General features: G+C 36.1%; 1 protein-coding gene across 2 annotated transcripts in view; it reads right to left on the reverse strand.

Annotated features, from left to right (window-relative positions):
* The window catches only part of Lrp1b (LDL receptor related protein 1B), a 2085328-nt gene that overhangs the window by 748052 nt on the left and 1315843 nt on the right, over positions 1 to 21433 (reverse strand). For both annotated transcript variants that reach the window (XM_087654909.1, XM_087654910.1), the window contains exon 21: positions 14915 to 15097. In XM_087654909.1, the coding sequence (XP_087511035.1) occupies positions 14915 to 15097 (183 nt within the window). The remainder of the gene's footprint in view (positions 1 to 14914; positions 15098 to 21433) is intronic.

Consider the following 21433-nt stretch of genomic DNA (forward strand, 5'->3'; position numbering starts at 1 on the left):
AAAGGTAGGCAGCCTTGGAGATGGACAACTTAGAAAAGAAATCAGGAGCTAGAGGTGAAAGCATCACCAACAGAATACAAGAGATAAAAGAGAAAAATCTTATGCATAGAAGATATCATAAAAAATATTGACACATCAGTTAAAGAAAATACAAAGTGTAAAGAGCTTCTAATCAAAAATATCAAGGAAACTCAGGACACAATAAAAAGACAAAACCTAAAAATAATAGGAATAAATGAGGGTGAAGAATCTGAGCTCAAAGGGCCAGAAAACATATTCAATAAAACCATAGAAGATAATTCCCTAAGCTAAAGAAACAGATGGTCATAAACATATAAGAAGCTTACAGAACACCAGATAGATTAGACCAGAAAAGAAATGCCTCCTCACACACAATAATCAAAATACTAAATACACAGAACAGAGAAAGAATATTAATAGCTGTAAGGGGGAAAGGCCAGGTAACATATAAAGGCAGACCTATCAGAATTATACCAGTCTCAACAGAGACCCTAAAAGCCAGAATATTCTGGACAGATATCATGCTGACCCTAAGAGAACACAAATTCCAGCCCAGGATACTATACCCAGCAAAACTCTCAATTATCATAAATGGAGAAACCAAGATGTTCCATGACAAAACCAAATAATATCTTTCTACAAATCTGTCTCTACAAGACAATACTGGAATGAAATGTCCAACACGAGGAGTGTAGCTACATCCAAGAAAACAAGAAACTAAACAGTTGACAAAAAAAAAAAAAACAAAAGAAAAGAATCATAAACACATATCACCTCCAACAAGAAAAATAACAGGAACTAACAATCAACTGCCTTAAGTATCTCTCACTATCAACGACACAATTCCTCAATAAAAAGATAGTGCATCACCCATCGAAATTCCACAATTCTTCACAGACATTTAATGAGCAAGCCTCAATTTTATATGGAAAAACAGAAAAACTCAAGGTAGCTAAAACAACTCTCTACAATAGAAACACCTTCATAGGAATCACCATCCCTGACCTGTAATACAAAGTAATAGTGACACAAGCTACATGGTATTGGTACAGAGCCAGACTGGTAGATCAATGGAATAAAATTAAAGACCCAGAAAGGCACCAATACACCTATGGATAGTTTATCTTTGACAAAAAATCCAAAACCATTAAATGGAAGAAAATAGCAATACATCATGCTACATAGTGCTGATCTAATTGGTGATCTGAATATAGGAGAATGAAAATAGATCCATATCTATCACTTTGCACTAAGGTCAAGTCCAAGTAATCAAAGAAATCAACATAAAACCAAATACACTGAATCTAATAGAAGAGAAATTGGAAAGAGACTAATACTCATTGGCATAGGGCTAACTCTAAGTGCAACGATTGATAAATGGGACCTCATAAAACTGAAAAGCTCCTGTATGGCAAAAAACACCATTACTGGACAAATCAGCAACCAACATATTGGGAAAATAAATTCACTAACCATATATTTAACAGGGGACTAATATCAAAAATATATAAAGACCTCAAGATGTTAACCTCCAAAAACCAAAATAACCCAATTAAAAATGAGATACAGAGCTTAACAAAGAATTCACAACAGAGGAATCTCGCATGTCCAAGAAGCACTTAAATGTTCAAAGTTCTTAATCATCAGAGAGATGCAAATTAAAATGACCCTGAGATAAAAGCTCATACCAATCAGAATAGCTAATATCAAAAACTCCAGAGACAGCACATGCTGTTGAGGATATGGAGAAAGAGGGACACTCCTCCATTGCTGGTGGGATTATAGCCACACTGGAAATCAACCTGGCAGTTCCTCAGAAAATTGAAAATAGTTCTACCTAAACAACCAGCCATACCACTCTCGGGCATATACCCAAAAGATGCTCCACCATACCACAAGGACACGTGCTCTACCAGTGCCAGAAGCTTGAAACAACTCATATGTTCCTTAACTGAAGAAGAGATAAAGAAAATGTGGTTCATTTACATGACTTCATGAATTTTGCAGGCAAATGGATAGAACTAGAAAATGTCATCCTGAGTAAGGATGCAGACCCTGAAGGACATGCATGCTATGTACTCACTGATAAGTGGATATTAGCCAACAAGTACAGAATACCTAAGAGACAACTTACAGACTGTAAGAAGTGTAACAAGCAGAAAAGCCCAAGTGAGGAGGCTTCAATCTCACTCAGAATGGGGGAAGAAAATAATCATGAGAGGCACAGGGAGGGAAGGACCTGATTTGGATAGAGGAAGGGGAGGGGAAAAGGGGAACAGAATCTGATATTGGGGGCGGGAACAGGATACAAGTCCAGCAGTCCAAGAGAAAGAATGGAAATAAGCAGCCTCAGAGAGTGAGAGGTTGAGGGGGGGCACTCTAGAAAGGACCAGAGACAGTCTCAGTACTCATTGGGTGTGACCTTGTCCAAAATGCTCCAAATCGGTGAAAGAGAACTTTAAGACTCCATTTCCAGTAGATAGAGAGGGCCTCAAGTGGAGAGATAGGGTTACTAACCCACAGTTAAAATTCCTGACCCACAATTGTTACTGTCTCAAAGAGTTTTAGGGACAAATATGGAGAAGAAACAGAAGGAAAGGCAATAAAAGGACCGGCCCAATTTGGGATCCCTCTCTTTGGGGGACACCAAGGCCTGATACTACTATGCTGTGATGTACTTGTAGATGGAAGCCTGGCATGGCTGTCTTCTGAGAGCACTTATCAGCAGCTAACTGAGACAGATACAGATATATACACCTAACCGTTGGACTAATGTCAACCCTAGAGTTGAATTAAGCGAAGGATTGAAGAAGCTGAGAGAGGGTGACCCCATAGGAAAACCAGCAGTCTCAACTAAACCAGACCCCAAGGAGCTCCCAGAGACTGAGTCACCAACTAGGAACATACACAGGCTGGTCTAAGGGCCCCTGGAATATATGTAGCAGAGGTCTTCCTGGTCTGGCCTCAATGTACTTAATCCTCAAGAAACTTGAAACCCCAGGGGAGAGGGAGACCTGGTCAAGTGGGCACCCTCTCGGAACAAGGGGGAGAAGAAATGGGATGAAACATTGTGGTAGGGGAATCAACTGAAATATAAATAAATAAAGTGTTTATAAAAAGAGTTACCATCACATGCATGTTTCTAAGTATGTTCGATATAAATGTCTAACTTAATATTGTATCCAAGGAATATTTCATACTTTTGTTTTAAATTTTAAAGATGTCTTTGAAACATATGGTCAGTTTGTCTCTAAGAGTTTGCCAAAGGGCATAAAGGTCTTCAGATATTTAATATCTTAAGCTTATCAAAATTTACTCATTTTTTAATAAAATAAAATACATATATTTGTCTATCATTCTCCAAATGCATAAATGTTTAAAATTTTTTTGAAGTGATATCGTGGATGAGTTAAAAATCACATTTAAATCCTCACTTTTACACCCATATGTGCATACACACACAGACACACACACACACACACACACACACACACACAAACATACAAACACACACAAATGTCTAGTAGGCACAGTAAATGTCACTGAAGTGATGGTAAATGACATGCAGTCACATTCAAATTTGCATTGTATTTTTCTTATTAAGGGTATTATGTAATTAAAGTTACTTATTTCTGAAAATTTCATAGTAATGAGGGGCCAAACCTTGGGACCAGCCTCTATCTTCAGAGTTTAGTCCACCAACTAGTGAAAGTGGCAGGATCCATGGTTCCAGATACATATGTAGCAGAGGATGGCCTCTACTGACAGCAATGGTAGGGGAGGCCCTAGGTCCTGGGGAGGATTGATGCCCTAGCATAGGGGAATGCTAGAGTGGTGGGGTGGGAGATTAGCGAGGGAAAGCAACACTCTCATACAGGCAAAGGGTAAGGGGGAGGGCAGATGTGGTCTGGGAGGTTGGGCTGGGTAACTGGGAAGTGGAATATCATTTGCGATGTAAACAAATGGAATGATTAATAATTAAAAAACAAAAAAGAGCCTGAGAATTTGACGTATAGCTTTTAGCTTACTAAGCTGCCCTCAAGTACCAGGAAGGACCCCACAGCTTGTCCTTGGCACATTACTCCAGAGTTACTCCCTGGCTGCTTTCTAGCAAGAGTTAATCAAAGATTAGTCTGATTGTTTCGAATGAACTTTCACACCATTTGTGATTTTTCATGGTCTTGTTTCAGAACACTCACCTGTCAGCTTACGATAATCATACAATCAGCATCTTGCCAGGCTAGAGACCCCCGCTCTTGCTCCCATTTCCTATGAAACCTTGTCTACCATCCTGCAGTCCATGTGGGGTAAGCCCAAGCTCTAATTTGTGATAAAGAGACCTTAATGCAATTACATCGGAGTGGATTTCTTGGTGGTTTTTTAGGGTTCATGAAGGCTTCCTACCGTGATAGTGACATCCTAACTTTAGTGTGTTTCAATATTTGCCCACAGAGAGTGTCACTATTAGGATTTGTGACTATATTGTAAGAGGTGTGTCTTGTTGGAGAAGTGCATCAATGTATGTGTGGACTTTGAGGGCTTCTATACTTAAGTTCGTCCGATTGAGGAATCAGAGCCTCCTCCTGACCGCCTGAGAAATCCAGTCCCTTCCTAGCTGGCTTCAAATCAAGACGTAAAACTCCTGGCTTCTCCAGCACCCAAGACAGGAATCCAGTTTATAGTAACTAATTACAGTATTCTGAACAAATCAAGACAGTATCATTCTTCACATTTCTTCCACCATATACCATGAATATACCATGTGTGTATATGCATATATGTGTGTGCACATGTGTGTGCATGTGTGTGCACATGTGTATATGGATATATATGGCTGTGTGTATATAAGTATTTGTGTATCCATTTATATGTATATCTGTGTATATGTTATTTCTACTTCAAGAACACTAACATATTTGTATTACTTAGTTTTATATTCTATTTTTATTTAATCATGAGTAACATGTTTTGTATTGTCCTGGTTTATAGATTCATTTTCATAGATAGAGCTTGCTTCATGCCCTACAGTCCTGGTTTGCATTCTCTTCAAGATGAGAGGTCTAGTGTTTCTCCCCATCTGTTCACATATTGCTATCTTCAGCTAACGTTGCTTCATCTTCGTACCCATTTCCAGCACTCTTGATTCAGACATCGATTTTTTTTTGGTCTGATTTTATCCCCAAATAGAGTTATGTTTTCATTACTTCAGATACTAACACAAAATCATATCCCTTGAAATGGCATAACTTTGTTATTTCCATTGGACTTTAGTGAGTTCACTGACAGACAGCTGCTAGCAAATGATTTTAACAAATGTGTGTGTGTGTGTGTGTGTGCGTGTGTGTGCGTGTGTGTGTGTGAATGGGTGTGTATTTGTATGTGTGTAACTACGGCCATGTGTTGATAATAATTTTAATTAAAATTAAAATTAAACAGTTTCCCTTTCCAGTTTCTGGATTTAAGTGGTAAGACTGGCCACTTAATGTTTGATAGCTTAATAAACTCTGAGATTATGTCCACATTTGTCCATATGTGAGCCAATCAATCATCCAACTTGAGCCAACCCAGTGTCTAGTATCCTACATTAGTGCCTCACTGAATATTTTAGTGCAAGTAATTTTACAGTTTTCTGTTTTGCATAAACTATTCAAAGCAGGAAGGCTGAGTTAATTTTACATTGTTTTCTCACCTTGGGAAAATTTTTCATCCACAATTTGTGACATCACTTCATGATTAAAACCTTTTTTTTTCTGTTTGCAATCTAAAGACTGGCTTTCCACAGGATGAGGACTTTTGCATTTTTCCTTCCCACTTAATTTGACAGAATTAGAGTTATTTGCAGGTCTGTGTTTGAGATACCAGAGGTGACAGTGCTCTGCTTTTGGTCCTTTGAAATGCTGTGAAACATTAATGGGTGTACTGTATTTTAATTCAGTTTTTCCTCTCACATTACTCTAAATACGATCTAAATAAGAATTAATATCTCTCAATAGGTGTATATTTAACACTAACTATAGCAATTTGTATAAAAGAAAGGCCATTATAATAAACAAATATAAATTTATCACCTTAGTAACTTTTATATTATTTGAGAAATCTTTGAAGATAAACATGAACAATGAGTTGAACATCTGAAAGTGTTGTTGGTGTCTTTAGCCTGTAAAATTACTAATTTAAGTAAATAAAAGACCAATAATTGAATCAGTGTTTATACATATAATTTATTTTAAAGTTGCTCAGTTCATAAGGGTTTGCATAGTCAAATTAATGTAAAAATGTGCATAATGTTTTCCAAATCCTAATCCACCGCATTCTGTTGCATATGAGGGACAGATTATATTTTAGGCAAATGATGAATAAATTGCCACCTTATTTGCTGTTTTTTAAATGAAGGTATTAGTCCTTTTTACAACACTGCTTTTACACTTCAATTTTGATGCCCTTGGACAAATTAGCTATAATGGTATTTAGTATAAATACCTTAAAAGTGTAGCCCAAATCTGATAAAAAGCATCCCTAAGAATTCAGTTTTTCGATAATTGCCAGTAATCTTCCTCATACTTGAGTGCTTTAATTAAATTATATTTAAAAATCTGTTTTTAAGTGTTTATTGCAGATTGCCACTGACCTCTAGAGTAAAGCATCAGGTGCACGGAATATAAAACATTCTATTAAATTTTCCAAGTCATCTCATTTATTATTTATCTTTCACATGTATTTTCTGTTCATATAATTTGAAATCTATGTTACTAACTTTATAGATAAAATTTGATGCTCCTATTTACCTCTTTTAAAATAAATTGTCACTTTATGCCTGGCTTTGACATACTTGCCAGTGTTTTACTTATATGCACATGAAAGACTTCTATTCTATGGCCATAGTTCAGTCATGTGATATAGCTTTGATTATTGATATGAATTTAGAAATTGGTTTTATAGCACAAGAATCCATTTTTTGAATAAAATTTATTAATTAGTGCTTAATTTATACACTTGACAAAAGTCATCTATGCATACTGAAAAAAGTTTCTGAACCTTTTAAAATCTATTTTTTACCAACATTCCTCATATCATTTTTACATGTTACAGTTATAAGAATCACACGATTGTGAAAATATTGTTTGAGCCTATTTCCTGGGTTCTGTCTTACTTGCACAACCTATGTGCCCACCAATTAGGCAGCCTAATTATAACCTGCCAGTAACACATGAAGCCTATAAGCTTTGTCCGGGGTACAATGCAGGTCATCTGAAGCAGTTCACAATGTCACATCAAACACATAATCAAAAGAAAAAGTATATATGCTCAGACTTCATTGCAAAAATATATATGAATACCACATACATATGGCTTCCAATAAGAACGGCCTAGAAGTTCAGGACACAGGAAAAAGAAAATCATAGAACTGGAGCTGTCCCACATCCCTTGGACACAAAATCTGACTGCAGAGAACTGGTCTGCCTAGAGTGCTCTCCTTCCTAACCCCACAGCCCACAAATGGGACCCCACTTGCTCACAGGCACACAAAAGGGAACAGCTCCAGTCAGAGACAGCAAGACCAACTAACATCAGAGATAACCAGATGGCAAGAGGCAATCACAAGAAACTAAGCAACAGAAAGCAAGACTACTTGGCATCATCAGAACTCAATTCTCCCACCAGCAAGTACTGGATACCCTAAAACAACAGAAAGCAAGACTACTTGGCATCATCAGAACTCAATTCTCCCACCAGCAAGTACTGGATACCCTAAAACAACAGAAACCAAGACTACTTGGCATCATCAGAACTCAATTCTCCCACCAGCAAATACTGGATACCCTAACACAACAGAAAAGCAAGGTTCAGAGTTAAAAATCACATTTCATGATGATGATAGAAGACTTTAAGAAGAACATAAATAACTCTCTTAAAGAAATACAGGAGAACACAGGTAAGCAAATAGAAACCCTAAGAGAAAACACAAAACATTCCTTAAAGAATTACAGAAAAACCCAAACAAACAGGATAAGGGATTGAACAAAAACGATCTAAAAATGGAAATATAAACATGGAAATATAAAAATGGAAATATAAAGAAATTACATAGGAAGACAACACTAGAGACAGAATACCTAAGAAAGAGATCAGGAGTCATAGATGCAAGCATCACAAACAGAATACAAGAGATTGAAGGGAGAATCTCGTGGGCAGCAGATACCATAGAAAACATTGACACACTATCAGCGGTAATATAAAATGCAAAAAGCTCTTAACCCAAAGCATCCAGGAAACCCAGGACACAGTGAAAAGACCAAACCTAAGAATAATAGGTACAGAAGAGAACAAAGATCCCCAACTCAAAAGGCTAGAATATATTTTCTTCAACAAAATTATAGAAGAACATTTCCCTAACCTAAAGAAAGAGATACCTTTGAAGCCTACAGAACTCCAAACAGATTGGACCAGAACGGAAATTCCTCCTGTCACGTAATAGTCAATGCATTAAGTACACAAAACAAGGAAAGAATATTAAAAGCACTAAGAGAAAAAGGTCAAGTAACATATAAAGACAGACCTATCAAAATTACATCAGACTTCTCAATAGAGACTATGAAAGCTAGAAGATCCTGGACATATTAAAAACAGACCCTAAGATAACACAAATTCCAGCCCAGGCTACTATATCCAGTAAAATTCTCAATTACCAGAGAAGGAGAAATCAAAATAGTCCATGACAAGGCCAAGTTTACACAATATCTTTCCACAAATCCAGCCCCACAAAAGATAATAGACAGAAAACTCCAACATGAGGCAAATCACACCCTAGAAAAAGCAGGAAAGAAATCTTTTTGCAACAAACCCGAAAGAAGATAGCAACACAAATATAATTTCTCCTCTTACAACAAAAATAATAAGAAACTATCACTATTCCTTAATATCTCTTTACTTCAATGGACTCAATTCTCCAATAAAAAGATACGGACTAACAGACTGGATACAAACATCCTTCGAAAGATCACCCAATGAATCATGTTAGTCTGACCTCAGGATTCAGGGATAATTCCAACATATATAAATCAACAAATCGGGTAAACGGATGCAAGGGCAAAAATCACATGCTCATCTATCTCTGTTGATATAGAAAGCTTGTTTGACCAAATCTAAAACAGCCCTGTGATAAAAGTCTTAGAGAAAGGAGGGCTCAGATAAATAATAATCATGGCTATACATGAAAACCTGACAGCCACGATTATCTAAATGGAGAAAAAACTCAAAGAAATCCTACTACATTTGAAAATAAGATAGGGCTTGCCACCAAGTAACTCATCTTCTTATGGCATTTGAAGCATGTATTGCAGCACTAGGCAAGGGAAGGAAATTAAGAGTCTGTAATTCTGAAAGTAAAGTTAAATTAACTCTTTTAAAAAGATTATATATAAGCGGGCCCATAAAATATCCTCTGGGAATTGCTAGAAATGATCAACAATTTCAGCAAAATGGCTAGATACAAAATTGGCTTACAAAAAGCAAAGCTACTCTACACCATAATCACTGAAAATAAGGAAATACGTGACCCAATTAAGAAAACAGGCTACAGATATGTAGAGAAAGTTGTCAAAAGAGGTCATAAAATGACAATAAAACATCTTTAAAAGTATATAATATCATGAGCAACTAGAGAAATGCAATTAAAACAACCTTTGGTTTGGTCTCATGCCCATTACACTGGCAAGGACTTGGAAAAAAAAATCTAACATTCACTTATTATTGATGAACTTGCAAATTTGTGCAGCCCCTATAAAGAACAGGGTGTAGAAGAATCAAAAAGCTGCGGGTGGCTCTACCATATGACTCAGATATGGGCGTATTCCCTTTGGCATATTTCCTCTGGGCATATTCCCAAAGGCTTCCATAGAGTCTTCAACAGAAACTTTCTGACTATTCTACTCACATAGCCAGGAAATCAAAAATCCCAAATGTCCTTCAATTGATGAATGGATAATGAACACATGATACATATAAAATGGAATACTATTCAACTACAAAAAAATTGAGCCCATGTAATTTTTCAGGTAAATGGGTAGAACTACAAAGTATTATACTGAGCTAAAGGAGATCAAGGAAGACAAAATCTCCATGTTCTTTTTATATTGTGATTCCTTTCTCTGGACATTTAAATATGAGTATATAAACTGTAGTGTTAGACTAAAGTAGGAAAGTAAAAGGGAACCATGGAAGCAAGGAGTAACAGGAGGGCAAGTATTAAAGACATAGAACTGGGGTTAGCTTTACCTGGGAAAGGGGTAGGAAAAGCAATACAGAAAGAGTTAGAGTGAAGAGAAACAAAAATACACACAAAAAATGCTTGAAAAAGCCAAAGTGAATCTCATTAATTTATGTTTGCCTAAAATTAGAAAAAATGTGTAGGGTTGGGGATTTAGCTCAGTGGTAGAGCACTTGCTTAGCAGGCGCAAGGCCCTGGGTTCAGTCCCCAGCTCCGGAAAAAAAAAGAAAGAAAGAAAGAAAAAATGTGTATTATACAAATAATACATATATAGTTTAAACAAAATTATGGCAATTTGGGTAATTAAACTAACCCCAAGAGGCATAGACACCAAACATATCACCAAAAACAAGAAAATTCCTTTTAAATTTTTTGCCAGAAGCACATATAATAGGCTTAAAAGAGCATAGACTTTTTCTGTTTCCCTTTGTCAGCTACAAGAATTTTAATTTAAGTCCTATTCCTTAAGTCCTACATGTTTGAGTACAGGAGTTGAAGGACTCAATCTTGCTTGTCTTCAAGGTCAAGCAGTAATAGTTCAGGAAAGTGTTATGAATTCTCTTTAATTTAAACAATTAAATATAAATTATATCACTCATTATAAGAGAAAAGCAGTCAATACTCCTACCTAGTTGAGATAACTTCAATAATGTTGACCTGTGAACCACCACAGGGACCAACAAGGCAAAGCACTTCCAAAGGTGCAGTTTCTTTGGGGGTAAGAAACTATTTTCTAATTTGACTAAAAGCCTCTCAATAGGAGAGATTTCATGGTGAATACTATAAGTGTAGCCTTGTTTCCCTCTGTTGAAGTCATATAACTTAGAGAAGAGTATACTAACACCACCTCCTAACTAAGTGTAATTTATTTATTAACCAATTTTCCTTATGAATACCAATGCAAAAATACTCAATAAAATGCTTGCAAACAAAATCCAAGAACATATCAAACTCATCATTCACCGTGATCAAGTAAGATTCATTCTAGAGATGCAGGGATAGTTCAATATATGGAAATCTATTAGTGTATTTCAGTATACAAACAAACTCAAAGAAAAAGGTCACATAATCATTTCATTAGGTGCTCAAAAGGCCTTTGACAAAATAAAACACCCCTTTAACTTAAAAGTTGGAAAGATCTGGAATGGAATTCAAGGCACATACATAAGCATAATAAAAGCAATATACCCCAAACCAACAGCTAATATCAAATTAAATGGAGAGAAACTTGAAACAATCCCACTAAAATGAGGGACAAGACAAGGCTGCCCACTCTCTCACTATTTATTCAATATAGTACTAGATGTTCTACCTAGAGCAATTAGACAGCAAGAGGAGGTCAAAAGGGTACAAATCAGGAAGAAGTCAAGATATCACTATTTGCAGATGATATGATAGTATACATAAGTAATCCCCAAAATTCTACTAGAGAACTCCTATACCTGATAAGCAAGCTCAGCAAGGTGACTGTATATAAAGTTAATTCAAACAAATCAATAGCTTTCCTCAACTCAAAAGATAAACAGGCTGAGAAAGAAAGTAGGGACAGATACCCTTGGCAGTAGTCACAAATAACAAAGTATCTGGGCGTAAGTGTAACCAAGCAAGTGAAAGATCTGTATGACAAGAACTCCAAGTCTCTGAAGAAAGAAATCAATGTAATTTATAATTCCATTCTAAATACTTTATACCAATGGATGATCATATGAGTGTAGTTCTAAAAACATATCACAGAAAGTTCCATTTTGTAAAGATGGAGTATATCATGGCAATCACAACTGATCACAGTGCAGACAAGGATGGATGCTGGTGTCCCCAGACCTAACTGTTACATCTCTAATACAGCCCTTACATGTAAAGCTCAGGGAACATTATGAAAGAGGGAAAAAAGATTGTAAAGGCAGATGACATGGGGGTCTGCTAGAGATCATGTCTTCCATGTATGAGAGGGAGATGAACCCATGAAATCTCAGCACTATGGCTGCTTAAACAAGACCAGTTTAATGGCAATATGAGTTAATATTTTATTGTGCATGGAGGGAATCTCACGATGTTTTATCTCTAGATGAAGATGCTATAGACAATTAATGAATACTGAGAATGAGAGACTCAGTCCTTCCCAGGTCTGAACACCTTAAAATATTATGCAATAACAAATGATCAGCCCTAACATAATAAATGTGTGATCAACACTAAGTAGACCCAGCAGGATGTATTTATATAGGGTATTCACATAGAGACACATAGATGTCTTCAAATTACCACAAGCCACAAGCCATAATAACCTTTCTATGCTGTTCACAGACAGCTGTTGTACTATCCCTCTTCCTTGGAATACAGAAAGACAGCGTGAGGTTGAAAGCACACGAAAGAGTCATCCCCAAAACAAGTTCATGGGAGGGGGAAATTCTAAAGTTACTCACGAATATACTGTAAAACCCATAGGAAACTCTGATAGCCACCAGAAACCCTTTCAATGGTTGATTCCACAGGTAAATATAAAATGATGCATTAAATCTTTTTTAAACTTTATCTCATCATCAGACATAGAAAGAGAAATATGTTAGTGAGATATGAAGTGGAACTCTATAAATAGAAAAAAGAAAAAGATCATAATAGCCATATTTATTAAAAATAACAATGTGATTAATGGCTCTCAAAACAATTAAAGTGGTAAATACTCTTAGCAGGAACCAAACAATGACAAAGAAACCTAAAAAAGTAGACGTAAAAGTAGATGTGTCAGAATTGCAGAGTGTAGGTTGGCTTTGTCTCTTTCACCATGAGATTCTCTGACAGATTCTAAACCCAAATACATCAATTTCAGGTTTTAATTCTACCCTTCAGGTCCTGAGATCTTTGGCAAATTAAACACTTCCATTTACTCCATGAGTGCCAGGAGCTATCAAGGAAAAGCTAAAAACTAGTAGGTGATTTTCCTAAGAAGGGTCTGTCATAGATTATATACAGTTAATCATGGATTTGCTCCTGTAGGCAAGAGTCAGGAAATTTTCGTTTTAGGAATGATTCCTGCTATTAATATGCTTTTTCTGTTATTATTAAATATATATTACAATCACTAGGTATTAGTCCACCTTTTAGAACAGATTTCTGCAGAAAAATGAAGATGTACTATCTTGTACTCATGCTATATATGTAAATAGATGACTTCTTAATTCTTAATGATGATGTTACAAGAATTTCTAAAATTATACGAGTAATTATTAAGTTCTTTTATAATAGGATTGCTATTAAGTCCTCACTGATAAAACTATAATGAGAACTCTGCCAGTTTTTAAGCATCAACAGTTTGTTGCTTCTGAGACAGCAAGCAGGCACCTGCAAGTTAGAGCACTTTTCAAGAGGTTGTAAAACCATTAACCAAAGGTCATAAAAAGGTAACTAATTCTGCAATGCTGTTTGTATTTTCTGCTCCATCTCGAGGTGGGCCAGTACTCAGGTGAAATCTTAATTGATCAGATAAGGCTAAAGCCTGTGATTGGGCAGTGGAAGAGAAGAGACAGAGGGCAGTAGAAGAAAGAAGAAGGAGATAGAGGAGATGGAGGAAGAAGATAGAGGAGGATGAACCAGAACGACATGGCTTCTAACAGCCATACATAAGTAGGGATTTCATAGATGGACAATAGAGCAGATAGGGCAACTGAAAATATTAAGAGAGCAACATGCAGAATGTAGAAGGAAAGAGCCAAAAAAAGAAGCTTCAGAGAGAACAGAAGGAGCAGGCAGGCTTCCTTTACCATGGGGTAGAGCAGGTCTTTTCTTAGTAGCAAGGCTTGCTAAAGAGAACAAGGCTTTCTTCTTACAGACTTGGGTTTAATTCATTTAACTGTAAAGGAGTTGAAACCTTTTTTTCTCTATGCAATAAAGATAGAAGCTTGTTTTTCATCCAGAATGAGTGAGTTCTTTCTGTACTACCGCTTTGTCTTTTGCTCCATACATATCTAAGTATGGATGTGTTGTGTGTAAGTACGTAAATAAGATAGCTGTACTCAATTGGTTGGAATGGAGATTTATGAATGTCTATGCCTGAATCTTATGTGTTTAATCTATATTTGCTTGTGTAAAAGTTTTTACTTCTGTGAACATGACTCTCTTCTGGTTCAGTTAAAGTTCACTGCTCCAAACTTTCCCCAAACCTGACAAGGAGAAGTATTGGGAGAAGAGGGCAAAACACCTAGCAATTAATTCTTTACTTAATCCCCTGCTGTTCTATGACGAGATGCTAAGTGCCAGAGACTGAAGTTACTGGCCCAAATGAAATTCAAGCAGCTCACCTACAATAGCAAAGTGACTTAGACTTAAAAACATTTTAGGATTAACAAGCAACCCTAAATATCTTATCCCCTCCAACACTCTTCCCTCTCTGCTGTCTCAAAAGGAACAAACAAGAAAGAGGAGCCATGGTTGGCCCTTGACACACATGAGTTCATAAGGAAAACATTCATAGGATAGTGTCAGATCCGTAATGGTTCTCACTCATGCTTTACTATTATGATATCCAAAATGTGAGCATATTTACCAAAGACTAGGAATGCTTTTCAATGATGAGCTACAGATGGTGCCTAGGCTGGAGAATTCTGCTTTCACAATGTACACTGAGCTCACCTGTACTTTTGCAGGAGAACTTGGTTTTGTGGTCACACAGTCGAATGGTACCATTGCAGCCCTTTTCATCACTGCCATCCTCACAATCTTTCTCTCCATCACAGCGCCATAGATCAGGAATGCAGTTTCCATCAGGGTGGCACTGAAATTCATTCCCAATGCATCCAACAGGAGAACGAGCTTCTTAATGTCAAATGAAGAAGGAGAAAATAAGGCAAGATAGAAGAAAAATTTGTTATTTTATTCTGTCATCTTTATCATTTTTAATCCATTTTGGTTATAGTATTGTGCTAGATAAATTATATATCTACTGCATATATAACATCTGTATATATCATCAATAATTTAAAACATTAATAGTTAAGAGAAAATAATATTTACCAGCTCTTTCAGATTTCCTGAACTTTTATATAAAATTGTAAAAAAATGTGAGAACTGTTGTCTTAATTGGTACCTTCAGGTACTGTCTTTGAAGCTCTTTCTCTAAGACATGTAAACAACATTTCCTAATAAGAGTTTCCTTGATTTTTGACATTTCTTAAATAATTTCTTTTAAATTGCTAAGAAGTAAATAGCTATAAAATAATGAGCACTTTATGACAAAGAAAGCCTTTGGAAAACAGTAACTGAGAATTTGAAAGCAAAGAAACACACTCTATGAGGAAAACATCTTAAACCCAACATAAGATAGTGGTTTAGGCCCTGGGAGCTCTGGGTGGGTGGGGTCTGTTGGTTGATATTGTAGTTCTTTCTATGAGGTTGCAAACCCCTTTGATTCCTTCAGTCCTTTCTCTAACTCCTCCATTTGGGACCCTGTTCTCAGTCCAATGGTTGGCTGTAAACATCCTCCTTTGTATTTGTCAGGCTCTGGCAGAGCCTCTCAGGAGACAGTTGGCCATTCAAGATTCCTCAGTTGAGAGTTCTCTGTTTAGCACTCTACCCCAGTTTTTAAATGAGGTTATTTGGTTTTCTGGAGTCTAACTTCTTGAGTTCTTTGTATATTTTAGATATTAGCACTCTATTGAATGTAAGGGTGATAAAGATCTTTCCCCAATTTATAGGTTGCTGGTTTGGCCTAATGACCATGTCCTTTGCTTTACAGAAGATTTTCATTTTATTGAGGTCCCATTTGTCAATTGCTTATCTTACAGCCTGAGCCATTGTTCTTTTCAGGAAAATTTCCCCTGTGCCAATATGTTTGAGGGTTTTTCCAACTCTGTCTGCAATTAGACTCAGCATAGCTGGTTTTATGTAGAGATCTTAGATCCACTTGGACTGGAGTTTCGTACAAGGAGACAAGGATGGATCAGTTTGCATTCTTCTACATGAAGACCTCCAGTTAGACCAGCACAATTTGTTGAAGATGTTCTTTTTTCCACTGTATAGTTTTGAATTCTCTGTCAAAGATCAAGTGACCATAGGTAGGTGGATTTATTTCTGGGTCTTTAGTTCTATTCCATTGATCTCCCTGTCTGTCTCTGTACTGAAGCCATGTGGTTTTTATCACCATTGTTCTGTAGTACAGCTTGATGTCAGGGACGGTAATTCCCAAAGAAGTTCTTTTATTGTTGAAAATTGTATTTGTTATCTTGGGTTTTGTGTTTTCTATTGTTCATTTATTTTGTTTTTTTTTTATTCAAGATAAAGTTGAGAATTGCTTTGTATATCTGTGAAGAACTGAGTTGGGATTTTGATGGGGATTGCACTAATTGTGAGGACTGCTTTTGATAAGATGTTAATGAGATCTTTCAGTCTTCTGAGATTTCCTTTGATTTTTCTTCAGAGACTTGAACTTCTTGCCATACAGATCTTTAACCTGTTCGTCTAGACTTACATGCCAAGATATTTTATATTATTTGTGTCTATTATGAAGAGTGTTGCTTGCTTCATTTCTATCTCAACCTGTGTGTAGACGAAGGCTACTGATTTGAGTTCATTTTATATCCAGCCGCTTCGCTGAAGTTGTTTATCATGGGTAGGAGTTCTCTGGTAGAAATTTTGGGATTGCTCATGTATACTACCATATAATCTGCAAACAGTGATACTTTGACTTCTTCCTTTCCAATGTGTATCACTTTGACTTCCTTTTGTTGTCTAATTGCTCTAACTTCCAGTAGTGTATTGAATAAACAGGAGTGGGAAGGTATGTTTTATGCCTAGTTTTAGTGGGATTGCATCAAGTTTCTCTCCATTTAATTTGGTGTTGGCTATTGGTTTGTTGTATATAGCATTTATTATGCTTACATATGCGCCTTGAGTTCCTGATCTTTCCAAGACTATTAACATGAAGGAGTATTGTATTTTGTTGAAGGCTTTTTCAGCATGTATTGAGATGATCATGTGATTTTTTTGTTTGAATTTATTTATATAGAGAAATAAATTGATGGACTTCTGTATATTGGAACATCCCTTCATTGCTGGGATGAAGCCTACTTGATTGTGGTGACTTATCATTTTGATGTGTTCTTGGATATAATTTGGGAGGATTTTTATTATTTTTGCATTGCTATTCTTAAGCGAGATAGGTCTCAAGTTTTCTTTCTTTGTTCAGTCTTTGTGTGGTTTAGGACTTTGAGTAACTGTGGCTTCATAGAACGAATTAGGAAATGTTCCTTCTGTTTTTAGATCTTCCACTGATCCCAGTGGAAATTTAGGGGAATGACTGAAGGAGCTAAAGGGCATTGAAACCTCATAGAAAGAACAATAATATCCACTAACTGAACTACTCAGAGCTCCCAGGGACTAAACCACCAACCAAAGAGCATACATGATTTTGTTCATGGCTCCTGCTACATATGTAGCAGAGGACTACCTTATCTAGCATCAGTGGGAGGGGAGTTGCTTGGTCTTATAGAGGCTTGTTATCTCAGAAAATAGGGATGCTAGAAAGCTGAGGTGAGAGTGAGTATGTGGGTGGGTAAGTGAGCACTATCTTAGACACAAATGAGAGGGGAATATATTTGGGGTTTGCAGAGGGGAGACCATGAAGGAGGACAACATTTGAAATGTAAATAGATGAAACAATAATAGTATAAATAAATAAATAGGTTATCTCTTCATTATTTTCTTCATTTTATGAAAGGATTTTCAATGACAATATTTCAAGTGACATTATTGTTATTAAGTAGTCTAGAGAAGGCTTGGTATGTCTTCCAAAGAACTGCTGTAGCAATACTGAGCCAAGAGACTACTGAAGCAATGATAATTGTCAAGTTAGTACTGAATAGGAATTCCAGTCTACATGTTTAAATATGACATTTTCCCTAGAAATTTTTCTTCTTGTAACTTTATACTTTTAAATTTTATAAAGTATTATAATATTCAAAGGCAACTACAAACAACTAAATTATAGTTATTTATAAAGCAGAATGTTGCCATGAAGGCTAAATTAGGTGTATTATGGAGATCCAAACTGGCAAGGTCAAAGAGTTGCCTTAAGTACACTTCGACATGTGTTTGTCATGTACAAATCCTGATCCTGGCACATTATTCTTCCCACCACATTCCTGTCTACACTCTATTATTGTCCTTTTACTTATAAGAGACTGAATTTTTCAACAACAACAAAATCCAAACTAAACTAAACTCAAACTGTGTGTTATATTCAGAAACCTCTTGGTTAAGTTTTAGTTTATGATGTCAGAATAACAGTATTATATATTAGTAATATTCCCTACCCACATCCATATAAACTACACAGCACTCGTTTTTTCACTCTGTAGATAAGACAAGGCTTTCATGTCTTTTAGCATTGGTTGTACTCCTACTCAGTGTGATTCCCTTGATCATTTACAGAGTCCTATTATTCTCATACTGCATGTTAAATATAAGAGGTTGGGAACAGCCCAGTAGAGGAATAAATCACTAACATGCTTCATTTTATTTTGTTATGAAACAAATAAGTGAAAAAGGAAATAGCAGAGAAATCAAACTTAATTTTCTAAAAGCCATATAGATAATATATGTCAGAGATATGATCTTCATCAGTGACCTCCCTGCCCTTTTCATTGCTATACCAGTTTTAACTTCTAGAAGAGAATTACTCATGCTAGGGCTCAATTGGCCCATACAGAAATCAAGAAATGTGGCCTAGAGAGATGGCTCAGCAATTAAGAGCACTGACTGCTCTTCCACAGGAGCACCAACATGAGAGTTCCAAGTGATCCAATTTCCTCATACACACATATATACAGACAAAAATTCCAATGCATGCAATAATATTAATAAAAATAGATTAATCATTATAATCAGGAGGAATCTGAAAACTTTTACTTATATTTAAGTCAATATAATGTAGTCTCTTTTTTTAAAATAAAATGTAACATTTTTCTACTCTTTTGTAAGGTCATGGTAGAAGTTAGTTCTTAATGAAAAGATCTTTAAACTTTACATTGCATAACACAGTTTTGCTTTTATAGGGTTACTCCCTCAGTTCGTAGCCAGAGGAACTGAAAAACTAAGTGAAACATGTAGAAAGATCTATGAAATCAGAAATTATGAATAGTGATGTCAAGAACCTTGTATCAGGAGAAAGCCAGGGTTTGCTACATCTCTACATCTATATCGTTGGGCTAAAGAGCTCTTCTTGATTTGCTCTCATACACGCATCTACAACAGTCAGTTGGATTTTCCAGTCTCAAAAAATAAGTGGAATCACTGCTTGCATTGCGCATTTCAAGAGATGTAAAGGAGACATGTAGAAATATAATAAACTTTTATGTAAAAAGGAAAACACATCCATGGAGAAAGCAGCAAGCATGATGAATACAATGGAGTCCAATATTGTCCTTGCAAGCAGGTTGGAATGACAAAGATTCTCTGTGCTTTGGTAAAATACAAGCACACCATCTCTATATACATTCAAATTTTCTTTTCCATTTTGCCCTGGCCACCCAAGCATTGTGGGTTAGTGGGTAGCTATCTCTTCTGTGTAATTTCAAGCATCCAAGTGGCAATCAGGAATGCAGTTCTTTAGAAAGCCAAATACCTTTCCTGTAAGGCATATACTTTATTCATTGGCAAAACCTGTTTCTACAGAGTTTGGACCTATCACGTCAATCACTTCCATCAAGAATATGACCAGCTGTAAATGTATTGCAACTGTCACTCATTATTGCCAAAAAATGACATATATAAAACAGATATAAAGAGTTTAGTTACAAAATGAGTCATGGGAGCCAAATCTAAAAATGGTAAGAAAAGCCACAAAAACTTTAAGGATATTTAAAAAAAATACTAAGCTGACAGAATAGGAACAGGAAAGAGGGAGAAACAAGATATAGCAATAATTTTTATAGCAGAAACAAAGAAATAATTGTTGGTAGGTGAAGTTAGATCTAAATGATGAGAGGTAGAATTTTGTGGGCATATATTAATAACTGTGATAAGATAAATTCAACTGCATCAGTATTAGAGATTTGAAAACACTGAAGTAATGATAACATAACTCAGTTCATATTGTTAATTTTCTGACTATTACTTAGGACAATGGATAGTTCAAAGCTCGAATCAGACTTCAGATAATACCAGTTGCTGAAGTCCAGGCCTAAATGTCAACCACAGCTTTTGCTTCTGGAAACATTTGATAGAATGGAGGAGACCCCAATTAGTAGTTGATGTGTGCAGTTGCCAAGCCACATCATAAACATCCTTGGCAGGAAAAAAGGCTGTCAGGAGAGATAAAAACTGCCCTAGCCTTAGAGGGCTCGCATGCGCCATTCTTATGACAGAAAACAAAACGTGAATTCTGAGTCCTATTTCAATAGCCACCAGCGGAAAAATTAAGTAAAAGAAACAATTCATTCTTCAGTCTTTTTTAGGTGCCTGAGACTGAAACAGGTTTCTCATATGCATCACGTCATATCAGTGAAGAGCAAAGATTTAATAATTTTTATTAAAGTAAGCAGAATCAATAAAATTGTGTAGTGTGTGAACAGAATTGATAGGAAAAAGACAAGTGGGCAGGACCTAGTTAATCCTTTTATGTCATTATGAATGCATAAATGCTTAGATTTAAGATAGAAGAAAAAGGAGTAATAAATTGGTATTTAGTTCAATTCTGTTAATCAGATAGGCATTCAATGTAGATCACTTCAGGAACATTTACATAATGAGTAGGAAGAAATTTCTACTACTTGACAAAGTGTGTGTGTGTGTGTGTGTGTGTGTGTGTGTGTCCCTGTGTGCAGAACAAAGGGGCATGCATGTACATATCTAATTCATAACTAACTCATCTTCTTGACCACTGAATTATATTCAAGCCCTTTAACTTACTAAACACAAATAGATGTGAATATGTGCATTTTTATATTCCCCCCTCTCTGCACTATCTTCCCAGATAATTGAAACAACTAAAATGAGCCTACACCTATTCTCAGTCTTTAGGTATTTGTGAGTTCTTTTATTTTAGCCAAATTGTTTTTAAGTCTTGGGGTTTTATTCATCATAACTTTCTTGCAAGTACAACCACCTACTTTTCATAGTAGCTGATTTTCCTCTGTGCAGAGAGAAGCATCCTTC

Source organism: Rattus norvegicus, chromosome 3 (genome assembly GCF_021556685.1).
Source record: "Rattus norvegicus strain SHRSP/BbbUtx chromosome 3, alternate assembly SHRSP_T2T, whole genome shotgun sequence".
NCBI classification, from domain to species: Eukaryota; Metazoa; Chordata; class Mammalia; order Rodentia; family Muridae; genus Rattus; species Rattus norvegicus.